This window comes from Coffea arabica, chromosome 3e (assembly GCF_036785885.1).
Source record: "Coffea arabica cultivar ET-39 chromosome 3e, Coffea Arabica ET-39 HiFi, whole genome shotgun sequence".
NCBI classification, from domain to species: Eukaryota; Viridiplantae; Streptophyta; class Magnoliopsida; order Gentianales; family Rubiaceae; genus Coffea; species Coffea arabica.
The window spans coordinates 14573455-14594887 of NC_092315.1; the positions used below are offsets into that span (position 1 = coordinate 14573455).

The 21433-nt window shown below is 36.5% G+C and overlaps 2 protein-coding genes across 4 annotated transcripts; both read right to left on the bottom strand.

Annotated features, from left to right (window-relative positions):
- Positions 1–360: 360 nt before the first annotated feature.
- On the bottom strand, positions 361–3697 carry LOC113737065 (15-cis-zeta-carotene isomerase, chloroplastic). The gene is made up of 4 exons (XM_027264314.2): positions 3109–3697; positions 2055–2201; positions 1708–1917; positions 361–841 (listed from the first exon to the last, which is right to left on the bottom strand). The coding sequence occupies exons 1-4, from the start codon at positions 3547–3549 to the stop codon at positions 506–508; spliced, it is 1134 nt and encodes a 377-aa protein (XP_027120115.1). The 5' UTR covers positions 3550–3697; the 3' UTR covers positions 361–505.
- An 809-nt stretch (positions 3698–4506) lies between these two features.
- LOC113736561 (uncharacterized) lies at positions 4507–20407 on the bottom strand. 3 transcript variants are annotated; one of them, XM_072044695.1, is made up of 15 exons: positions 20025–20407; positions 17731–18276; positions 15046–16224; positions 14614–14941; positions 13792–14047; positions 13487–13703; positions 12698–13050; positions 12068–12604; positions 10150–11353; positions 9603–9956; positions 9244–9481; positions 8523–8981; positions 5605–8285; positions 5330–5484; positions 4507–4935 (listed from the first exon to the last, which is right to left on the bottom strand). In XM_072044695.1, the coding sequence occupies exons 1-13, from the start codon at positions 20142–20144 to the stop codon at positions 5671–5673; spliced, it is 8406 nt and encodes a 2801-aa protein (XP_071900796.1). In that variant the 5' UTR covers positions 20145–20407; the 3' UTR covers positions 4507–4935; positions 5330–5484; positions 5605–5670. The 3 variants fall into 3 exon arrangements, with proteins under 3 accessions (XP_071900796.1, XP_027119395.2, XP_071900795.1); XM_027263594.2 differs by having other exon boundaries at positions 4507–5165; XM_072044694.1 differs by having other exon boundaries at positions 4507–5192.
- Between the last annotated feature and the right edge of the window lie 1026 nt (positions 20408–21433).

Sequence of the window (21433 nt, forward strand, 5' to 3'; positions counted from 1 at the left end):
TTATATTTTTCAACTTTATTAATTAGGAGAAAATGTTTTTCAACTTATGTTACTAAGATTGAACTGCATATGGTACCATATCATACCATTACAAAAGGTCACATTGAATGCACATTAGAAAGACAAATATCATTTTCTGTCAAAATCAAAATTTAATTTTTCCCCATGGAAGTTTTCTTTTCTTTTCTTTTCTTTTTTTCTGTTTAAGAAAATCAACAGTAATTCTCCACTTATCTACTTGATGATTCGAACCTGTGACCAGTCAGTTACCCAAGAAATTTAACCAAGAGAAGCTTCTGAAATAATCCTTTTCCAAGCAATGTACCCAAGAGAAGCCTAGTACTAGAATACCCACACACACACAAAAAAATGCGATCATAAAATTTCTATCTCTTGAAAATGTATTTGCTCATGAAAATTGCAAAGTACACCTACACATTTGACTAATTACAGGCATATACATTTTGAAAAGACCAATTTCCATGTAAATCATTTCAACCTCCAACTACCAGTGCAGACCAAAACTTGCAGCTTGCATAAGCGGGTGAGCAAAATATGCACCTAAACTCAACCCCGTTATGGTTAAATATGGCAGTCTGAGAAATTCCTTGTAATAATCTCTGGGCAACTTCTGTCGGCCGTCAAGAACAGCAGCAAATGGAATGACACTTGTTCTATTCTTTACCACTTCGAATGCTTCACCATATCGTATCGCCAACCTCCGATCGCCATTCCAGACGCCAAATAAATGGTGTCCGATTAAGCCAACAGAAGCTGCCACTGCTACAGAATTCCCTATCCAGATGGTGTGAGCCAGACACCACATGACCTGTCCAACCATCTGAACAAAGGAAAATAATGCTTGAGGCAAAAACCAAGAGATTGGGAAAGCAAAAAGGACAAGAAAATCGAGTTAGATTCCAAACTGCTGATGAAGTTGGAGGAAGACATCTCAAAGAACATCTATGTGAGAATGAACATGGGCACAAAATCAGAATAAAGGTCTGAACATCCATGCGAGAATGAACACTTGCAATGGCAATGATAGCACAACCCATGAACATTGAAACAAATGCCAAAAACAGAAAAGTGAATCTCATTGTCTGTAAATTTTACTGTCAAAAGTGGTTGTAAATAGAAAACCATAATTTTTTGCTGCCTAGATGATAAAAATTAAAAACGAATAGAAAAATAAAAAGTGATACAGATATTCTTTCTATTGTTATTTTTAAAATTGCTCCCGTCTCCAATTCACATTTTCATCTGGCATCAACAGCTGCCCATGTTCTACAGTAAATTACTAACGCTGTCATACATTACTTGACTATATCCTGTAAATGGTAAATCAGAAGCTCCAGAAGCCCAACGTGGAAGCTTGACTTAGAAAAACACATCTTTCCACTCCACGAGAAATGGCATTGGTAAATCAGTATTACTCTCATGTTTGTGTAAATCAGTATTACTCTCATTTCTCTCAAGATCTATTACACAAAAAAGCAAAGAAAAAATCAAGTAATTCCATAAAAGCTAAACATGAGAGTAACTTCATAGCTGCATGCTTTTCCCCACTTCACACATTAACCAAGATATGTTAACTGCAAAACTAATGGAACACTGACTTCTGCCACTTATTCAGATTAACAGAAAAAGGCAGAGGAAACCAAACGTGAAAGTGAACAACACTACTCAAGATACTAATTACCATACCTGAGGGTGCCTTGTAATTCTCATTATCCCTGTTTCCCAAATATGCATTTTAGGCTTGTCCACTGCTGCTACCTCTAATAAATTGAAGGTTGATGGATAAAGGAAGAAGAAGGAAACAAAGTTAGAAAGCCACAATAGGTGATGTAGCCAAGGCACACTCTGTAGTTGCCATAACTGGACTCCATCATATCTGTGGTTGATAAAATACACCTGTAGAAAATTCAGTAGATCTTTTAGTTAATCAAATCAGTAACCGATAAACACGCATTTCAAGGAAAGGGGTTCCAAAAAAAATTAGAGCACTAAAGTAGTAAAACTTGGACAATGCAGATCAGTTGGAAACTCACAACAGTACTAACAGCCAATGGAAGAGAAATTCCAGCAAACAAGACACGATAAGCACGCTCTCCAATGATTTTCTCACCTGTGTCTCTGAGACTCGCCAAACCACTATGGACTACCGCAAAAATGAGCGTCAAGGTCAGCATTACAACCTGCAAGAAAAAATAGGTTGCTTAAAATTCCCAGTTAAAATCAGTAACAAAGATGATTGCCATGAAATAATTGAGTTCTGGACAAAGATAAAACTTGCGGGTTCCCAGTGAAACTTTAGAACTACAAGGGCTGAAGAGAAAGAAAAGGCAAAGTTCAAGGAATAAATAAACAAATATTCCAATTCTTACATTTTGAGCTTTTTTATACATTATGGTCCCCAAGAAATAGCCTAGTCTCAGTTTAGTCCTCCACCTTTCATTTCTAACTAAATTGCTCCCCTAACTCTTCTAGCTTCAAAAATTAGTCCCTTATGTTCCAATTGTAACACATTCAGTACCCAATGTTCACAAATTTTCCATTCATAACTTAAGCACAATACATTGAAAATGTAGATATTAAAATGGGAAGAGTAATGATTTACAGGTCTTGAGTTCAAATTCCCCTTCCTTATTCCCGCTTCTTAAATCCCACCCGTCACCAGCTAGAAAATTTTTTTTTTAATTGTTTCAAAAAATAAATGGTAAGGGATTGAATAATAAAGTATTGAAAACTTAAGAGACTAAATGCTACTACTCACAAAACATTAAGGTCCAAGATTCTAATTAACCTTTTCCAATTTTAGTACCACGTCTTTCATGTTCTCATCAAAGTAACAGCTTTACTAAGACATTTCAAGATTAGGGACAAAACAAAGTGGAATTACAAACTCAAGGGACCAATAATGCAAATTTCCACTTAATTCAGTACGCACCAACAACTCTATCTACAGCAAATAACAAAATGGTCCTTCTTCAACAATTAAACTACTAAAACTACCAAACTCATATAAACAAAAAAATTGAGCAAAAACCCATAAATTTATAAAAATTATTCTGTTGAAAATATATTCAAATTTGAGTAACTGACCTCGTGACTATCAGAAACGGAGGAAACAGCATTGATGAAATCTTTACCAAAGCCAGTGGAATTATCAATCCAGGCCACGTTAAGAACAAAAAGCACAATTCCCAAAATGGCAGTAAAATAAATCCAGGAGGAAATTTTCTGTTTGGACAGGTCGAATTCCGCAGAATCCTCGCCAACGAGGAATTCAGTTTCCTCGGTTTGATTCCCAAGTGCTAAGGGGATTAACGGTCTCTTTCTGGGGTTTGTTGAGGGGAAGAACAGTGAGTGAGTTTGTGGGGTGTTTGGAAATGCGATTTTGGAGGGCTTGTTTGAAAAGACGGGTTTGAGGGAATGATAAGGGGTTTTAGTTTTGGGGGCTTGTTTGCGGTGAAGGAGGGAATTGGGTTTGGGAAATCGAGGGAATTGGAAAAGTGGGTTTGATAAGAGAATTGAAGTTGCCATGTATTATTATGAGTGGTTGGTTGTGTGTGTGTGTGTGTGTGTGTGTGTGTGAATTTGGGGTTTTAAGAGAGTTGGAGGAATGCGTTGTTGTTGTTGGTGTGTGTGTGTGTGTGTTAATTTAACAGAGGTGGAGGAATGTGTGTGTCAGTGTCTCTGTGTGTGTGTGTGAAAATGGGGTTTAAGAAAGGTGATGGAAGTATATGGGAAGAAGAGAAGGGAATCTGGAGGGAGAGGTGCTTTTGGGAGGCGGATTTGGGTTGGGAATGATAAATGTTACATATTTGGTTTGAAGACTTATTTGAGTATTTCTAATTTTCTATTCCATCTTTGGTATTTTCGTTTGAATTAACTATTTTTGAGTATATTTTTAAAATATTTTATTATAATAGTATATATAAAAAAAAATTTTGAAATTTTTTTTTGAGTTAATTTTTTTTGTATATTACTGTAATATTACATTATTTTTTTTTGAAAAACTTATTTTTAAAAAACATGTCAATCCAAACGGAATTATCTTTTGATATTTACCATAATTTTCCAATATTTTGGTTCATTAAGTTCTCATGTCTGTCAATTTAATCCCTTTGTATTTTCTGTAATCTAAACTAGTTTTGATTTTGAATAATATGAATTTTTTTGTGCAATGATTTGAGATGATACATAAAACAACATGGAATTACATGAAAATTAAAATAAGATTTGGACATACACTCAATAAAATTTCTTCAATACCAAACCTTTTTGTTCATTCCAAAAGCCAATTGAGAAGGATTGCAAATAGGTTTTGTGCCTGCAACTACTTATAGTGAAGTAATCAGTAGGTTGAGGTGCTATAATTTTTTTCTTGACTACAATAATTGGTAACTAATCAAATTTCAAATTTATCAATAATTCATTTTCTTGCACCTTATGATAACACTATCCTTGGGGGAACCTTTTCTAATTCTCAAGACCAAATAAAAGTAGAAGAAAAGTCCATTACTGAGACCTGAGATTCATAAAATTAGACCAAAAACATGAGAATGAATCCCTGAGATACAATTTAGCTGTTACAATTTTGCTTTTTTCTACCTCCTTTCTCTCCATTTTTGTCCTCCTCCTTATCGTTTCCCTTGCCCTCTTTGCTTTGAAAGGCCTTATTGTTGTCATTGTTTTGGGAAGCAGAAACAACACCAGAAGGCTAATTCTTGACCTTTTCTTCAGGGACTTTCCCAATTACCCCCATCATTTTCCTCCTCAGGCTCTCAGCATCAGAAACTATCCCAGAAGCAGTTTCCCTCGGCACAAATTAAATGATTTAGAAAAGCCTCCAGCTTAGGCCTCTTTGACTGCAAGCTCTTCAGAAGTGATCCAATTTCTTGCAAGTTTCCAGTCTGTGTAACATCACTGGTGGGGGAAAACATCAAGAACAATAATACTATGTATCGACGAAACTTCGAGTAAACTATTAAAGCTGACACTTGAAAAGCTAAACATAAAAATTGTTTAGTCAGGTATTGAATGTAGCAAACTTGGGAAGTTGCACAATCTGCAATCGTGAAAGCAGCAGAAGTTCCTTTGGTTCACTGCTACTTGGTTCAATTGCCAACCAATATGAAAATTAAGCAGCCCTTTACCTGGAATAGTGCCACAAATTCAGCTTTCTAGATAAAGCCCATATGCAAAAACCATGGATATCAATTGTCAGTTGTCACCCTAATGTTTAAGTCTAAGAAAACTGTTACCAGACCATCGCAAGCATTCGATTTCAAGTATTTAAAAGCTGTTGTTATGAACTTACCTAGTATCAAATAGGGAAGCATGCTGCTTGCTTCACCGAATTGGTTTACACTACCACAAGGAAGAAATTTCTTTACATTCAGTTAAAGAGCTTGTACTTTCTTCCAATTCCTCCTGGAAACGAGTTAAGAAGCTTATACTTTCTTCCAATTCCTCCTAGAAACGAACAGCATAAAAGAGAGTTGTTAAAGCTATTACATGGAAGTGCTTGTATGATTATGAAACGCAAAATCCACAAAGCAGCCGAGCAGACCTAAGGAATCCATTTGTGATTACCTTAAATTGAGAAAGATTAGGAGAACAGCTTGATAGCTCTTCATCTTGTCTTTTCTCTGTTGATATTTACACATCAGAGATTTTTTCAGAAAGGCATGAGTACATCTGTGGGTTGCTTTCAGTTCCACTGTCTGAGCTCATTTTCTGATCTGGTGCTGCAGAAATGTCAATTGACATGAGAGACTCAGCATTATGAACAGGTTCTTCACACAAATTCGGAACATTTGCTTCAACCATAGGCCTTTGCTGATGGTAACTTCCTTGCTTTGGGAACAAATTTCTCATGATGTCGTCAATTCTTGGTGTCAAAGCTGTGTCAATGATGATTGCAGGACACGCGAATTTTGGACTATTTTCTCTCAAATGCACAATCACAAGAGGATTTCCAATCCTTCTGAATGCTTCTACAGTTGCATTTAAACTAAACCAATCCTGAGTCAAATGAGGCATTCTTCTTGGCCTAAGTGCCTGAATGAATGGCATTGGCAGCTGCGAACTAATATGAGACTGATCAAGCAGATGAGAAAGAACATTAGAATACTTGCCTGAGTTCAAGTGGAGCAAGCACAAGATAACCACAAGCCTTAATGCTAGTAGTGGATGATACTGATTTACACCAAATTTTGATTTTGCAATCCATGATGCTGTCTCCTGCTTTTTAAAAAGAAACTGTTCAACCATCATAACAACAGAATCAAATATGATTTCAGGAGACAACAGCGTGTCAGCTACTGAACCGGCATCTGGATACATGTCTGCTTTAAGATAAATAAGCCATTCCACAAAAGAATACTTTGTTGTGAAAAAGTAATCCTTGGAATGAAATACAAGTAGCAGCAGGCGTTCAACAAGATATATTAAACAATCAGGTGATATATAGTCATATGACCTCCAATTTGCAAGATAAGTATCTCTCAAAGCTTCGTGGAAGCTATCAATCAGTGAAAACTTCTTCCAATCTTCACCTGAAGTATTTGACGAAGGATCACCCGAGGATCTTGATTCTGTTATCCCAGAATGCCTTAATGAAGATACTTGCAAAGAATCAATGAATGCTCTCCAGGAAAAATTCTTTTCAAATCTTTTTGCTATCTTCATGTACAGATCATCTGTTGGTTTTCCAGATCCAAGCCAAATCATTACCACCCTCCCAATTTGACCGTAGGTAAGGTCACCCTTGTTGCTGATATTGTCAACAATAACCTCTTCAAGTAGACTCCGTGAGAGCTCAGTTTTCCTTAAAGAGATCATGTTTTCTACCATTGATTTGCAACAGTCTAGTGGAAATACATATTTAAAGTACGTAATTGGTGTCCACAGGAAATTTTCTAGCCTCTTTTTAACACTATCATTGAATTTGAATGATTCAGTCAAAAATTTCATCAATTGATAGATATCAATGAGGCATATGCTTTGGCAAAATAGGGAGAATGACTCCCTTATTGACAACTTATAAAGAGCTTCAACAGTGTCAAGTACCTTCAGGCTGACAGAAACTACTTCAGCCTGGCAATGACTCAGAGCAGCAGACGCAAATTTTCGACCATCAATGGATACCTGGTTCTCTCTTTGATGCTTCTGCTTGAATACAGAACCAGTTGTTTTCACCCATTCAGCATCTGAGTTCAACAGTATATATGCTACATTTGAATTGATGACCTGCCTCCTCACACCAAAATAGTTCAAACAGAACTCACCATATTCAAGCCATTCATTATCATCTGGTTTTTCCACTGTTTTGAGATATTGCATGATATTTAACATGTTCCTCCTCCACATATCCCAAAAATACATGAGTGAACCAACGGAGATGTGGTTAAGTGAAATCTTATCTTCTGAATGCTTTTTCATATCAACTTGCAATTCATCTTCCCATTCAAACTTCCGTGCTGTACAATCAAGATGAGCATCCAGGATCCTCCGGATAGATATCAATTCAACTGTCAGATTTTTACATAGCTCTGAATAAGTGAGAGACTGAAGCAACTCATGCAAGCTAATATGCTCATGTGACAAAACTTCAACCTCTCTGCGAATGCGTTCATAGAACTCATTCGATTCACAGAACTCATTCGATTCTTCCTGTGCGAATGACATAGCTTTCTTTAGCAGCATTTGTTTCTGTCGAAATGGCCTCAAGGGCCAACCTCTATTTCCAGTCACCCATAGAGAGCGATGAAGCACAAATGAAATGATGAGTAAGGATGCTTCCTTGAGATGGCCTGCCTTCCCAAGCAGGTCTGCCTCCCGTGGCAGATCCCCTCTCAACTTTGCTATTTCTATAGCTTCCTCGAAGTTTCCGAGTTCTTCTTCCAACAACAAAAGTTCATCAATACAGCCTATGCTTTTCAGGAAGTTACGTCTGGAATCCATAGAAAGGAAAGCTCTAACATATTCTATCATGGATTTAAAATCCTTGAGCTTATAATAACTCAATCCGCAACTCTCCAAAAACTCTTGTTCAATTTTTTCGATTTCCTTTTCGCCAGGAGCATTCTGTTTCCATTTCGTAATATATTGCCTTCCCAATTCAAAAAGATTCCCCTGAGTGCACACAGATAAACACTCCAACAAGTAATTGCCATCAGCATAAGCCTTTGCTGCAAGTTCATAACTTCTAGCCGAAGTGAAACAATCACCCGCATTTTTAGGATCTCCACATTTATCAAAGTAAATTCTTCCTGCAGCAAGATTCAAGAGGTTGAACTTCAAGACCATGCTTTTCCAGTTAAGTGTTTGCACAAGTAAAATACCATTTTCAAACCAAAGATAACTACAAAAAGTAACCAGTTCCTCAACAACAACCCCCCCCCCCCCCAAAAAACCCCATCCCCTCTCCCTCCCACAATAAAACAAAAGTATGTCTATAATAATTGTATTAAAAAATATATAACTAAGGGGAGATTGAGATATCATGCCTGCTCTTTCGTAATCCCCTCTCAACTTTGCTATTTCTACAGCCTCCTTGAAGTTTCCAAGTTCTTCTTCCAACAGCAAAAGCTCATCAAGACAGCCTATGCTTTTCAGGAACTTCCGCCTTGAATCCATAGTAAGGAAAGCTCTAACGTATTTTATCATGGATTTATGATCCTTGAGCTTATAATAGCTCAAAGCGCAACTCTCCAGAAACTCTTGTCCGACTTTTTCGATTTCCTTACTTTGTTTTGCGGCACCATCATCACCAGGAGCAGCCTGTTTCCATTTCTTAATATATTGCCTTCCCAATTCAAAAAGATTACCCTGAGTACATGCGGACAAACACTCCAACAAGTAATTGCCATCAGCATAAGCCTTCGCTGCAAGTTTATAACTTTTAGCCGAAGTGAAACAATCACCTGCTTTTTTAGGATCTCTACATTTATCAAAGTAAATTCTTCCTGCAGCAAGATTCAAAAGGTTAAACTTCAAGACTATGCTTTTCCAGTTAATTGTTTGCACAAGTAAAATACCATTGTCAAACCAAAGGAGACCAGCTGTTATAGAACTATAACTACAAAAAACAACCAGCCCCTCAAGGGCCTCAACAACCACCCACCCCTCACCCCTTCCCCTCTCCCTGGCATCGACAATAAAACAAAAGTATGTCTATAAGAGTTATATTAAAAGATATATAACTAAGGAGACATTGATACATCATACCTGCTCTTTCGTAATCCCCCAAATCACAGAAGCATTCAGCAGCAGACTCAGCTCTGCCAATGAAGTCAAACAACTCAGCAGCCTGTCTGAGGATTGTACAAGCCTCTTGAGGATTTGACTCACGCAGGTGATCAGCGGTTGCCCTCAGGCCAGCAGCCTTGGCCCGTTTCTCCCAATTTGTATCTCCTGCCCTTTCAAAGCACATGGTTGCCATCTGATACTTGTTCTCCCGGTAAAGCTGCATTAAAATATAAAGAAAAATTTTGTAGATTCCAGAATGAATGATAACATGCACAACAAACTCGAAGCATAAAATGCATAGAAGCTGCGGTAGCAGAAACTTTAGAGAGCAGTCCAACCTTTATACCCCTTGATTTCCACTCTGCAGGACTGCTCGCCATTAGCATCGTTTGTGAAAATGATTCATCCACCTCCTTTACTTGCACAAGGCCCAACTTCTTCCAGAAGTCAAACATGGGTGCAGCAAACTCCTCACTATCTTCACAAATCCACAGTCTCTGCCTTGTCCGCGTAATTGCCACGTATAATTGTTTCAATTCAGAACAAAGGATACTGTGTCTTGCATGACTAAAACTAGGAAAGCACCTAGGGAAACAAGAATCACGTAGATCTTTTTTCTCCATGAAGTCATACACCACTCTCCATTGGTTCTTCAGAGGTGATGAACTGAAAAAATTGTACAGTAATACATCCTGCGAATTGTACAATAACCCAATCAAGACACAGAGTAAATTTTGAATGAAAATGAGGAAAATCTTTAGCAAAGAAATCACTAAATGGAAGAAATAAAAGCAGCTAGGCATGCATTCAGTTTTCCCAGGCCCTTGGTCATACTCATAAACGGTTGGTTAGAGAATCACTTGGTAGTAAATGACAATCAATCACCTGAAATTCTAGACCCTTGCATTCCAGTATTGTAAGAACAAGAGCATGATTTCCTGCATGTCTAGAAATTCCTTCGCGAGCAGAATCATCACGGACTAGTATAACCTGTTCGGCACCAAAGCCTACTACTTTCCTACCAGTCTTTGCAGTCTTTCCGAAAATAATCTCAATAGCACTCTCGTTAGGCTTAAGCAGAACAGGAGCTTCACCATATATAAAGCTAATTTCAGGTCTCAAAATATCAACAGATTGAGGGAAAAATTGGTAAAGAAGGTCTGTGACACTCTGTGCTAATTTAAGTACTCCAGCATGAGTACGGAAGTTCTGGTGCAAATTGAAAACTTCTGATATACGTCCTTTCTCTTTTCTTTCAACATATTTGTCACTCTTTGATTTCATTATGAACTCATTATAGAATAGAGATCGTATATCTTCAAACCTAAAATCAGTACCCCTGGCAATAGTTTGAGCTGTATCACCAGAAAAGACAAAACCTTCATCCACATTTTTGCAGATATACTTGAACAGAGCTATCTGACTCATAGCAAGATCTTGCACTTCGTCAATGTACACAAAATCCATTTTATCACCATCCAGACTCTTGCACTTCAGCCTAAGATGAAGGTCAATAACAAAATCAGACAAATCAAATTCCCCACGCAGTAATTTCTTCTTCTCGTAAGCTTGAAAAACAGTATAGATCAGCTCTCTCTCATCTGAGCTCAGGGTTGATGCCCTACTATTAGACATGGAAACATATTCTTGCCTGCTCAATTTACCATCAGGGGCTTCCCCAGCTAGCAAGCCTCCTTTAATGTGAGATATTATCTCCGTAAATGTTCTTGAAGAATCAAGATTCTTCGTCAGTTGTGAATTGAAGTGAGGCCAATAATGGAAACAAAACCTCTCATAATTTACCTCCTTCATTCGTAAGAGAGATTGCAGAACAGCAGATCTGAAATTTCCACTTATACCAACAGAATAGTCCATTATCTTCATCATCTCAGGAAATCGTCTGAAATATGAATCACCGATTGTCCCATCAAGCATCATCAAAAACTTATGAAATGTAATGACAAGAGGGTACTTTTCGGAAGGAATGCCAACAAAAGAATCTGGTATATCTTTAAACTGTTCTATATCTTCCACATCTTCGGCATCATTCAAACTGGTTTCAGATGGGAAATTTCCACTGCAAGCAACACTGCACTCAAGACAGTTAAGGTTAGAGATATAATTATTAAGAATACTTTAGTTTTCTCTGTACTATGTAAAAGGATATTATTTTAAAGAAGAAGTCTAGTATGTCAGAATGCTAACTGTATCATGTAATCACAAAACGAGCTGCAAGGAAAAATCCAGCATATCTCACATAACTTTCCACCAACTACACAACGATTAGAAGTGTGAATTGATTTGCTGCTAGAGTTCATTGCCGCATCGATTTCTGTGATGTTCCTTTTCTTTTTTGGTTATTCAACGAGAGGCTCCAAACCTAATAAGGGGAAGGGGGAAAGGGAGGGCTGGAGAACCTGGGACCTCACCATCGCCTAGCTAATGTCCCTACAAGCTAAACTGGGTCTTGGGGACATATCCCAAAATTAAGTTGCTCGTGTGATCTCTTTCCTTTCCTGAACTATATCTGAACTGACATGCCAAATGCCTTCTCAGAACATTATGTCCTGCACAGACTTCAACCTAACACATATTCTAATCTTTTAGAACTATGATAAAATGTAAATGGCCTCATATACAGCATGTAGTTGAACTCCATCGTATCTATACTATGTAGCATGACTGCTAAAACAGCACATCCAAGTAAGCTAAGTTAGACAATTAGAGCAGCAATGAGTATGAATCGAACAGTACATTAAAGCACATACAAACAAATTGTACTTAATCACTGGTTAGTGGTTACCTTATCAGACGGGAAACATGATGTTTGACTGCAGAACATAGTCTTGGGCTTACTGTCACAAAAAGCTGGCGCAAAAATGTCTCCCTCGTCACTCCTGTAGAGTGATCAAACTCAGTTCTCTTCAAGACGCTCGTAGACATACTATTCTCAGCTGTAGTAAATCCTTCCGAAGCAATATGGTAGATTTGTTCTTTCTCGAATAACTTCATGGACAGGACAGTAGTTTTCCCTGTGCCAGATCGCCCAAGGATGAAGCTGCTTTTGCAGAATTGAATAATTTCCCACTCTTCATCTGTAACTTCAAAAGGCAGATCCAATTCCTGACCATCACGACTGAAAAGTAAATGACTCGCAGCACCAGGTGATAGGGAGTAAAACTTCATGAGTTGCAAGCTTTCGCTAACTCTCGAATTTTCAGCATAACATCCTCCATCCAAGGTGCTATCAGTAGAATCTGCAACAGATTTGCCATTATTCATGTTCTTATGTCGGATTATCTTTGATGAGTTGGGCCAACACTTTGGAAGCTCTGCTCTCCTGAACAAGTAAATAAAAGGAAAAAGCACGAGCAAATATGTTAATGCTGTCCCATTAAAAGTGGAATTCAGTTAATACGAAGAAAAAAGTTACCCTTTAAGACATTTCTGTTCGCATTGATTGATGAAATCATCAGTATACATGTTGAAAATGTTATCAAGACGTTTCAGCAGCTTTGGGATCTCCTCCAGAGGTAATATATCCCACACCTTCAAGACTTGCATGTAATTTGATTTCTTAACAATGTCTATTGAGCACACCACATAGAGCCCCTCAACCTTAAAATGTTTCACAATCTGTGAAGATCTTTCACAAACTAAGTCCACATTTATTTTCTTAGGTCGCCAGCCACTGGCAAGACTAAGCAACAGGTTTAGGACTAACTTCTTCATGCGGGTGGAAGTCATCTTTCTAAATGATTTCTGAAAGTCATCACTAAATAAAACCTGTGACATAACATATAAAAGTAATAAAAAGATTCATGAATAAACCAGAAATTCAAATCCAAAATAACCAAAATGATTAAACTATACAAGAAAATTTGAAAAAAGAAAGGATGCCTTGCAGATTTTCGCTAACTAAAATAGACAACAGAAAATCCACAACGGATTAGGTATATATCCAAACAACTATATATGGACAGAATACATAATGTTGATATCATAACGATAATGCTACACTAAAAGGAACATAAACACGAAGAAATTTTGAATGGAGAAAAGAAAGTGCAGCATGTTAATACAAAATTTGATACCGTCCAAACTGTCATGCAAACTTTTATAGTCATAGTTTCCTAGATGGACATGTTATTCCAGTATGTGCAAGTATGCTGCCAGGAATGTTACCTAAATTGATACCATAAAGAAGCAAACTGAACATTACCTTCCACCGTTGCTGTTTGAAAAGTGTGCTATCCCCATTAAGCAAATCCTCCATCTGATCCAGCTCTTTCTTCACATCCAAAATCGTGTTTGATACATCAGCATCCTCATCAGCACTAAAGAAACAACCACGAGCCTTAGCATCACAAATTAATGCTTTCCAAACTGATAGAGTATTTGTCAGTGTATCCACATTTCCAAAGATCCAAAGACAGTGCCTAGCAAGGGACAAAAAATTCAATTTCTGCATATTTGAAATTAAAGATTAGAGAAAAGTTCCTTGCAGTAATATAGCTGATAAAGTACCGAGCTCTTGTCAAAGCAACATTGGTTCTCTGAGGACTAGATAGGAAACCAATAGACCCTTTATTATTGGCTCTTACAGTAGATAATAAAACAATATCTTGTTCCCCACCCTGATATCCATCTATAGATTTTACTGTCACAACAAAATTGTCAAGATTTTCAAACTTGTGACGAAGTTTTTCTTGAACCAGTGCAACTTGAGCAGCGTAGGGTGATATTACCCCAACACTTAGAGATGTATCAGATCCATTCCAAGCTGTGCCAAAAAAAGTAATTTGTTACGTAAAAGAAGATGTGGAAAAAATAAAACAATAGTCAAAGTAGCATAAAAACCACGTCATGGGTATTAAGTACACATATTACAAATTCAATCAGATTCCTAATAGATAATTAATTATACAAGCGAGAGAAGTTTTGCACCCTCAATACTCCAGCAATTCATGTAAGATGGCTCTACCAATCTTAATTTGATGTTTTGATCCATTAAGCTTCAATTTTCTAGCCCTTCATATGATTGCCAGAGACAAATGCATATTCATGAAACAGAAGCTACTCAGTCAAATATTATACTATCTTTAGCCAAAGGTGTCTTTTTCTCATTTTCATACTCCTTTTCTATTGTAGAATGAAGGCATATCTTTCCTTTCCATTGTTCTATCTGGACTGGACTAAGGCTAAACTGAAAATATGGACAAGGTAACTGCTTCCAATCCTGCACTTCAAGAGAGTCAAACTTAATACAACAGCATATATTTTATGATATTTCTCAACAGAAAACTTGCTTGTAGATGAAATTATTCAAACTAGGAAGCCTTGACATGCCTTTGTACAGCTTCTGAACTATCTTTACCACCACAGCCGCCTCAACAATATTTCTCAAGCTGTAATCATCACCATCGCTATCTTCTTTTCCACCTGGGACATTAATGAATGAATAGGGACCAAACATTTTCTCCCGAAGAAAATACCTTTCGTGCATTTTACTCCTAACTTCAGGTGCATCCATGATCTTGCCCGAATAGAAGATAGAATTTGGGAAGCAACTAATAGATGGATGCATTCTATATTGAATGTTAAGCAGGTGCTTTGGCTGACCCAATGAACTCAACCTTTCAAATAAGCTTCTTCCAAATGCGGCATTGGCAGATATCTATATTATACGTAAACAGATATATATTATGTCTGAGGTAATCAGATGTCATGCCTGTAAGATTATTCTATTGGTCTGTATAAATTCACTAGCAATTTGCATACCTTGCTATTAACGCTTGCTGGCAACTGGCACTCATCACCAACAAGAATAGCATGCTTCAAACCAGGTAGTTGAAGTGGTATAAGGGATTCACACTCTTTCAATTGGGCAGCCTCATCAATGACCAGCACTTTAAGTGGCTCCACATTTGTCCTGTGCAACTTGTAGGAAGTAGAAGCAGTGCAGAAAACCAAGGTAGCCATTTGGAAACAGAGTTCCCTTATTGATTCTTCATTCACAGCGGCTGGGATGCCCAGATTTTCAAGAGTTGAATGAACAGTTTTTAGGACAAAGAGACACTTGCTTCTAATATCTGGCAGAAACAAGGTACATGTGACTGCTTTGGAAAAATCTTCCACCATTATGCTAGAAGAATAGAGCTTCTCCAGTATATCAGAGGTCAAAACCTTTTCAGAAAGCTCCTTCTCCAAAGACTCAAGTAGATAAATCAGATGTACCATGTTTTCAAAATTTTGTTTTGCAACAAAACTTTTTGGTACATGAGTGCAGAATGTAATCAGACATCTTCTGAGGGATGGTAAAATAGCTTTTACTCGTGCTCTGATGAATTCTAGAAATGACTGTGGCTTATCTTTTGGAGCTTCATCTTTGTTTTCCTTGGTTTTGATCAGCTCATTTTCCAGAAAGATATGGTAGTGTGAGGCACCGTGCTCAAGCAAATCAATCATAGAACGCACACAATGTTTCAAACCATTTGATGGTGCAAAGCACTCAACAAGCCTCTTCACGCGGTAGTCAAGATATATATCTTCAATATCAGGGGCAACTTTTAGTCGATCCTTATTTCCAAATAATATAATATCTCCCAATGGAGTAAATGGATCACATTTTTCAGAGTCAGCAGCATATGCCTCTTTTACCAGTTTGACCACTCGAGATGCAACTTCTTTTACTGCCACATTGGTTGGGGCACAACAAAGAGTCCTGTAATTCATTCTTAATAGGATAAAGAGCATCTGACTTACTGTTTTGGTTTTCCCGGTCCCCGGCGGACCCCAAATGAGTTCAATGTGAGAATTCTGGTCACATGTCATCTTATGGAGAGACGCCCTTATGGCTTCGGTTTGGGATTCATTCATCTGAGAGTATAAATCTGATCCAAAACTTTCAGACAATTGTCCAGTGTGATTTACTGAACAAGAATCACACTGTTCTTCAACCTGAGACACCACAGCAAATATCAACATAAAGGGTAATCAGTAAAATTAAGATTCATCTAACCAAAAAACACACAATATTGAAAAGCAGAGAAATTGTTCAGCTGAATATTCGATCTCCATATTAATTAGCCTCACAATGACCTTAGTTCATAAGCTGTAGAAGTATGTGTATTCATGGTAACATTTTTCATATCCTGGTGGTCGACTTGACAAAACCAAAACATATCTATCTTATGGATTCTCTAGATTTAGCAAATGCATGTTTGTCCAAGTGAGATACCAATGAATACGAGATGAAGATGGAGGACTAGCAGATTGACCTGTTGTCAAGCTTGGTATCTGTAACCTAAGTACATGTAAACAATTGATTGAGATACAAAAGATTATTTATAGTAAACATAAAGAGGCACATCTTAATCCTTTTAAGAGAAGACAATAAGCAAAAAGATTATAGCCTTTCTTTTTGAATTTCAAAACAGCTAAATCTAATTGTAAAAATGATGAATTTTCCTAACTTGCTCCAAAAGCCAGCCTGGTGATGGTGAACATAAATTACTTGAAGAAGTGAAATTCATTTTTAAACTTAAAACAGAGATGAGGATTGAACCAAACTAAATCAGCTAAACATTCTCTTCTTCATCTTCTCTTTTTGACGAGTTCCAACAACAGCTGCATTTCCCAAGTATATGACAATTTAAGAAAGCACCTCGCCTACACCAATGATATTACACAGTGGAAATGCATTAGGTATAATCTCTCATGTTCAGCATGTAAAGATATATGTCCTCTGTTTGGGAAAAAATTCTCAAAATAATGTTCTCATTCATTTTTTACTTTATTTCTCTAGGCAATTGCTATAATGTCATGAGACTCATGATCCAGAGATGGTTTACTGGGGAGATATCGAAAAGCTATTATATAGATCATGTTTTAGGGTCTGCATTGCCTAAAATGTCAGGAAAAATCACATACTCCTCCAATGAACAGAATACCTTCTAACACATCATAAAACCTTCATTTAAACTATTTCTGTTTAGCATAAACGTCCACTAGATAGCACAAATGGGACAAGGTCTTCTCTTGAATGGAGGCAGATTTGCTCGTAGCATGTTGACAATTGGTCACTAGGCAAATTTGCCGACAGCATCGTTAGATTGAGCATTGTCTTCTGTAAGAATGAGAGGAAAGTTTTCCACATTCATGTTGACTGGCGATGAACAGAATTGCTTTTCTGTCTGTTGCCAATTTTCCAATTTTATGGATACCTAATCATACTTTTATGATTAACATCTGACAAATTTCGTGAAAAGCAATGGGAGCAATGGCAGGCTACCGTGGTACATCCACTATTACTAGCTAGGATATTTCATTTTGACTGTAATGGGAAATTATACCTACAGTTAAAAGTATATTCAAAAAGGGGAAGAATCTGGGCATCAAATTTGGAAACTCAAGTCTTTTTGAGATAATGCCATGGCGAAAGCATCAATTCAGCCTCATACTTACCATGGCATTAGAGCAAAGAACCTTCTCAATAAGCGTCAAATTTTTGAACCAATGCAATGCCTTCCATATTCTTTTATTTGTCATAGTATTTGTCAAGTAAACCACGTAAAGCCAGTCCTGCTTCCCACCCTTGAATGGCATGTCTTCCGGTGTCTTGACCTTAAACTTAGTTGATGAAGTGCTCTCATCAATGCCTTCACCTTTAATGTCAGTTACCGATGCCAATGTCCATGACCAGTGCAACCTTTGGAGGTCAGAACTGGTTTCAGGTTTTGAATCTGAAATAACAAGAATATCACCCGGCAATACTTTGTAAAGCTCTTTACCATGGTCAACAAATTTGTTTTTCCATTGATCAACTTTAACATCGTATAGAAATTTTCCACAAGATTTTGCTTCCTCGAGAATTTGTACTTCAGCAAATGGTGCCTGATGTATAAATTCCATAGCAGAAGCGAGCTGTGCTCGTGTTTCTTCCAATAAAGGGTAGATGTAAGAGCCAAGGTAATTCCCTACTGATTCAAATAATTCAGGTATCCACTCTACCTGTAAAGTATAGAGATGGCATTCATTACATTAAGCCTAGGAAAAATGCAGTTGATGTAACCAAAGGAAAAAGGAAAACACCAGCAAAAGTTGGAGACATACAGCAAAAAAGACACAAGCACATCAAACAATATGTGCTTCACTCAGAATCTAAATTGAGGGCAACAGTTCATATTCTTGCAATAGATACTGAATGTTGCTCAATTAACCGGTATCACAAATATCAAAAAAATGATGGCATAGTATAACACTAACAAAAATTGGACATGCACAGCCAAAAAAAATTGACAAAAAGACAAATTGAAGACAAGAGTTCCTCGTTTTTCAAACCTTAGAAAATGTATGACAAAAAGATGTGTCCAGAGATTAATTTCTGCAGGGCAATATTGCTGGAATAGAGAAGCTTAACTCTATGGCCTTAAGATTGATCACCTTGGCTATGCCACTCAAGAATCAACATTCCAACAACTCAAAGAAGAATCAACTAGAGAACTATAAAATTATTGCTGTTGAAATTTGAAACATCTCAATTTTTGAGGTTCAGACATCCCACAATGGGATTGAGATAGCTTAAGTCTATCTAGTCTCAATTTGGGATGTCTCATATCCATATTGCTAAAGAAGTAGAATTGAGACATCCCAATTCCGCATAACAAATGTAGGTTTAACAATGTGATCCAATTAAAGCAAATAATTTTATACTTCCAACAAACGAAAATTTCTGAATTTGTAGCCCATCCATTGCAATGATATAAAATTCCAGAATTTGTTACCATTTTGCCGTTCCTCCTTTTCACTCAAACAACATCCACTACCTCCTAAGAAGCATATAATCCAAAGTAACTAGAAAAAGTTTCTGGCACTATATTTTGTGCTTCTAACAAGAAAAAAAAAGTTTGAAACTCTTTATCAAATATCTTTTTCACTTTCCTGAATCACATTAGATAGTTCATTTTTTCGGTTATTTTTACTGTAGATTAAATTCTGAATTATATGATGTAAATGTTTTTCCATTGTCTTCTTAACCACTGATTTTCCATCATATAGACCTAATTTTATCTACACATACTGTATACAAGGCGACAGTATTTCAATTGATATTTAAAGAATTGAAGACTATGATATTTAGTGAAAACCCACAGCCAGAGGCCTAGAAATAAGATATGCTCTTTAGTCTGAAATATTATGCTATATTTCTCACTAGTATGTACCGGTGAATCTTATGATCCCATGTATCCTACTGAAAAACTTTAAAAAAAAAAAAGAACTAGTGAATTGTACAATAGATTAATGTTATAAAATACTGAAATGACTTTCGCCCTCAAAGCCAAGCTTAAATGGTCGAGACATTGATATATAACTATGTGGGGCATGATTTAATTTTGAAATTTTCTCTTTTCTGTCTTCCTCCTTGTAAGATATAGATTGAATATATGACCGATTTCATTCACACTAACAAATATTGGTCTAAAATAACTATACTTTGTACAGTGTCAAAAATAAAAACACTAGTTTCAACAAAACAGAACTTTAAGGCCACTAAGTGGATTCACTCCAAAACAATCATAAATAATAAAAAAAAAATGCATACATTTCATCATTTGTCAGATCTTTAGTCAAACTTTTGTTGCAAACAATTTGAGAGAAAGTTGCAAAATAACTCAACTTTACTTATGAGTATTTGACTAAAAGAAAGCAACAAAGAATCATCAGAAATGAAAAATGAAGTATGGAACATAGATTCTAACCTGATCTTTGTATCGATTCTCATTAAAAATGTCATGAAGGGACCATTTCAAAACCACGTCAGTGAAGTCATCTTTAGGCCATGCTCTCTTCTTGCCTGAACAACCCCCTTCCATCATCATTTCTTCTACAATCACTCTTACTTGCAACTTTTTTGTCTCACAAATGAACTTGAAAACTGAACAAAAATAAATTCCCAGATGGACATTAAAGCCTTCTGAGTACCATGCATGACCATCACTCTCTTATATGCAACCCCTTTTTTTTTTTTTTTGCCTTTTGCTTTTTGTAAAAACCGTGGTGCCTGAATCTGAAAATGAATTAAGTTGGTCTTTTCATTTTCTAGGCCTAATTTTTTTTTTTTTTTTTTTTTTTTTTGAAAAAGAAACTTTCTATCCATTCATAAGCAGCATTTACAATGCAAGTTGAAAAGTTGTCCCCCCCGTTAAGATAACTTAGCTAGTAAGTAGGCTGGAGCAGGGGTGGATTTCCACTGGGGGCACGGCCCACTGTCCTCTTTAAATTTCTATAATATCCATAAAAATTTGATATAATTTTAAGTGTGCCTCCTAAAATTTTGTATATCTATTAATTTATATACTCTTAAACTTGCCTTTGATTTTATCTGTTGTTACAGTTACTATAAAAAAGATTTTTTCAGTTATGAATATAGTAAAAAATTGGTTACGAAATAGGATGGAAGATACTTGATGAATAATTGTTTAGTTACTTATATTGTAAAAAATATACTTCGTGAAGTTCAAAATGAAAAGGTCGTGATCCGTTATCAAAATATGAAAACTTGTCATGAACAATTGTAAATGATTTAGTTTACTTTTTGAAATAATTGAGTTTGTCTTTTTAAATTTTTCATAGAATATTAGGAACGAATTTGGCACATGTGCTGAATATTAGGGGTCATTGAATTGGTTAGAGTATAGCATTGAAAAAGATGCTTCTTTTTGCTGTCATTATCTATATGAACCTGTTATAGTTTTGTTGGAGAAGGGTTCAAATTGGAAACAAAAGAGAGATAGAATTTATGCTTTTGTTCGTGTTCCTAATAGTGCAACAGAATCTGATTTGGAATAAATACCAATTTTTTTCCATCAAAATTGGCACATTGAAGTAGCATTCGTTAAACGCGGTCATGATGAATCTGATACCTTTGAAATAAAGGAAATGTTCCTAAACTTTTGCATTTTATTGTAGATCACACTAATGCTATAAAAAAACCGTCCTTGAAAATGCTCCTAAAAATGTCAAGCCCATTGGTTCCGATATATAGAAGGATTTTGACAAGTGAGACTACAAGCATTATTGTTAATGACATTGAACATGAATTGTGTGTCATTTTGTGTGATGAAAGGAGCAATTGGCAGTTACCAAATGTTACGTGGATTCACATGGA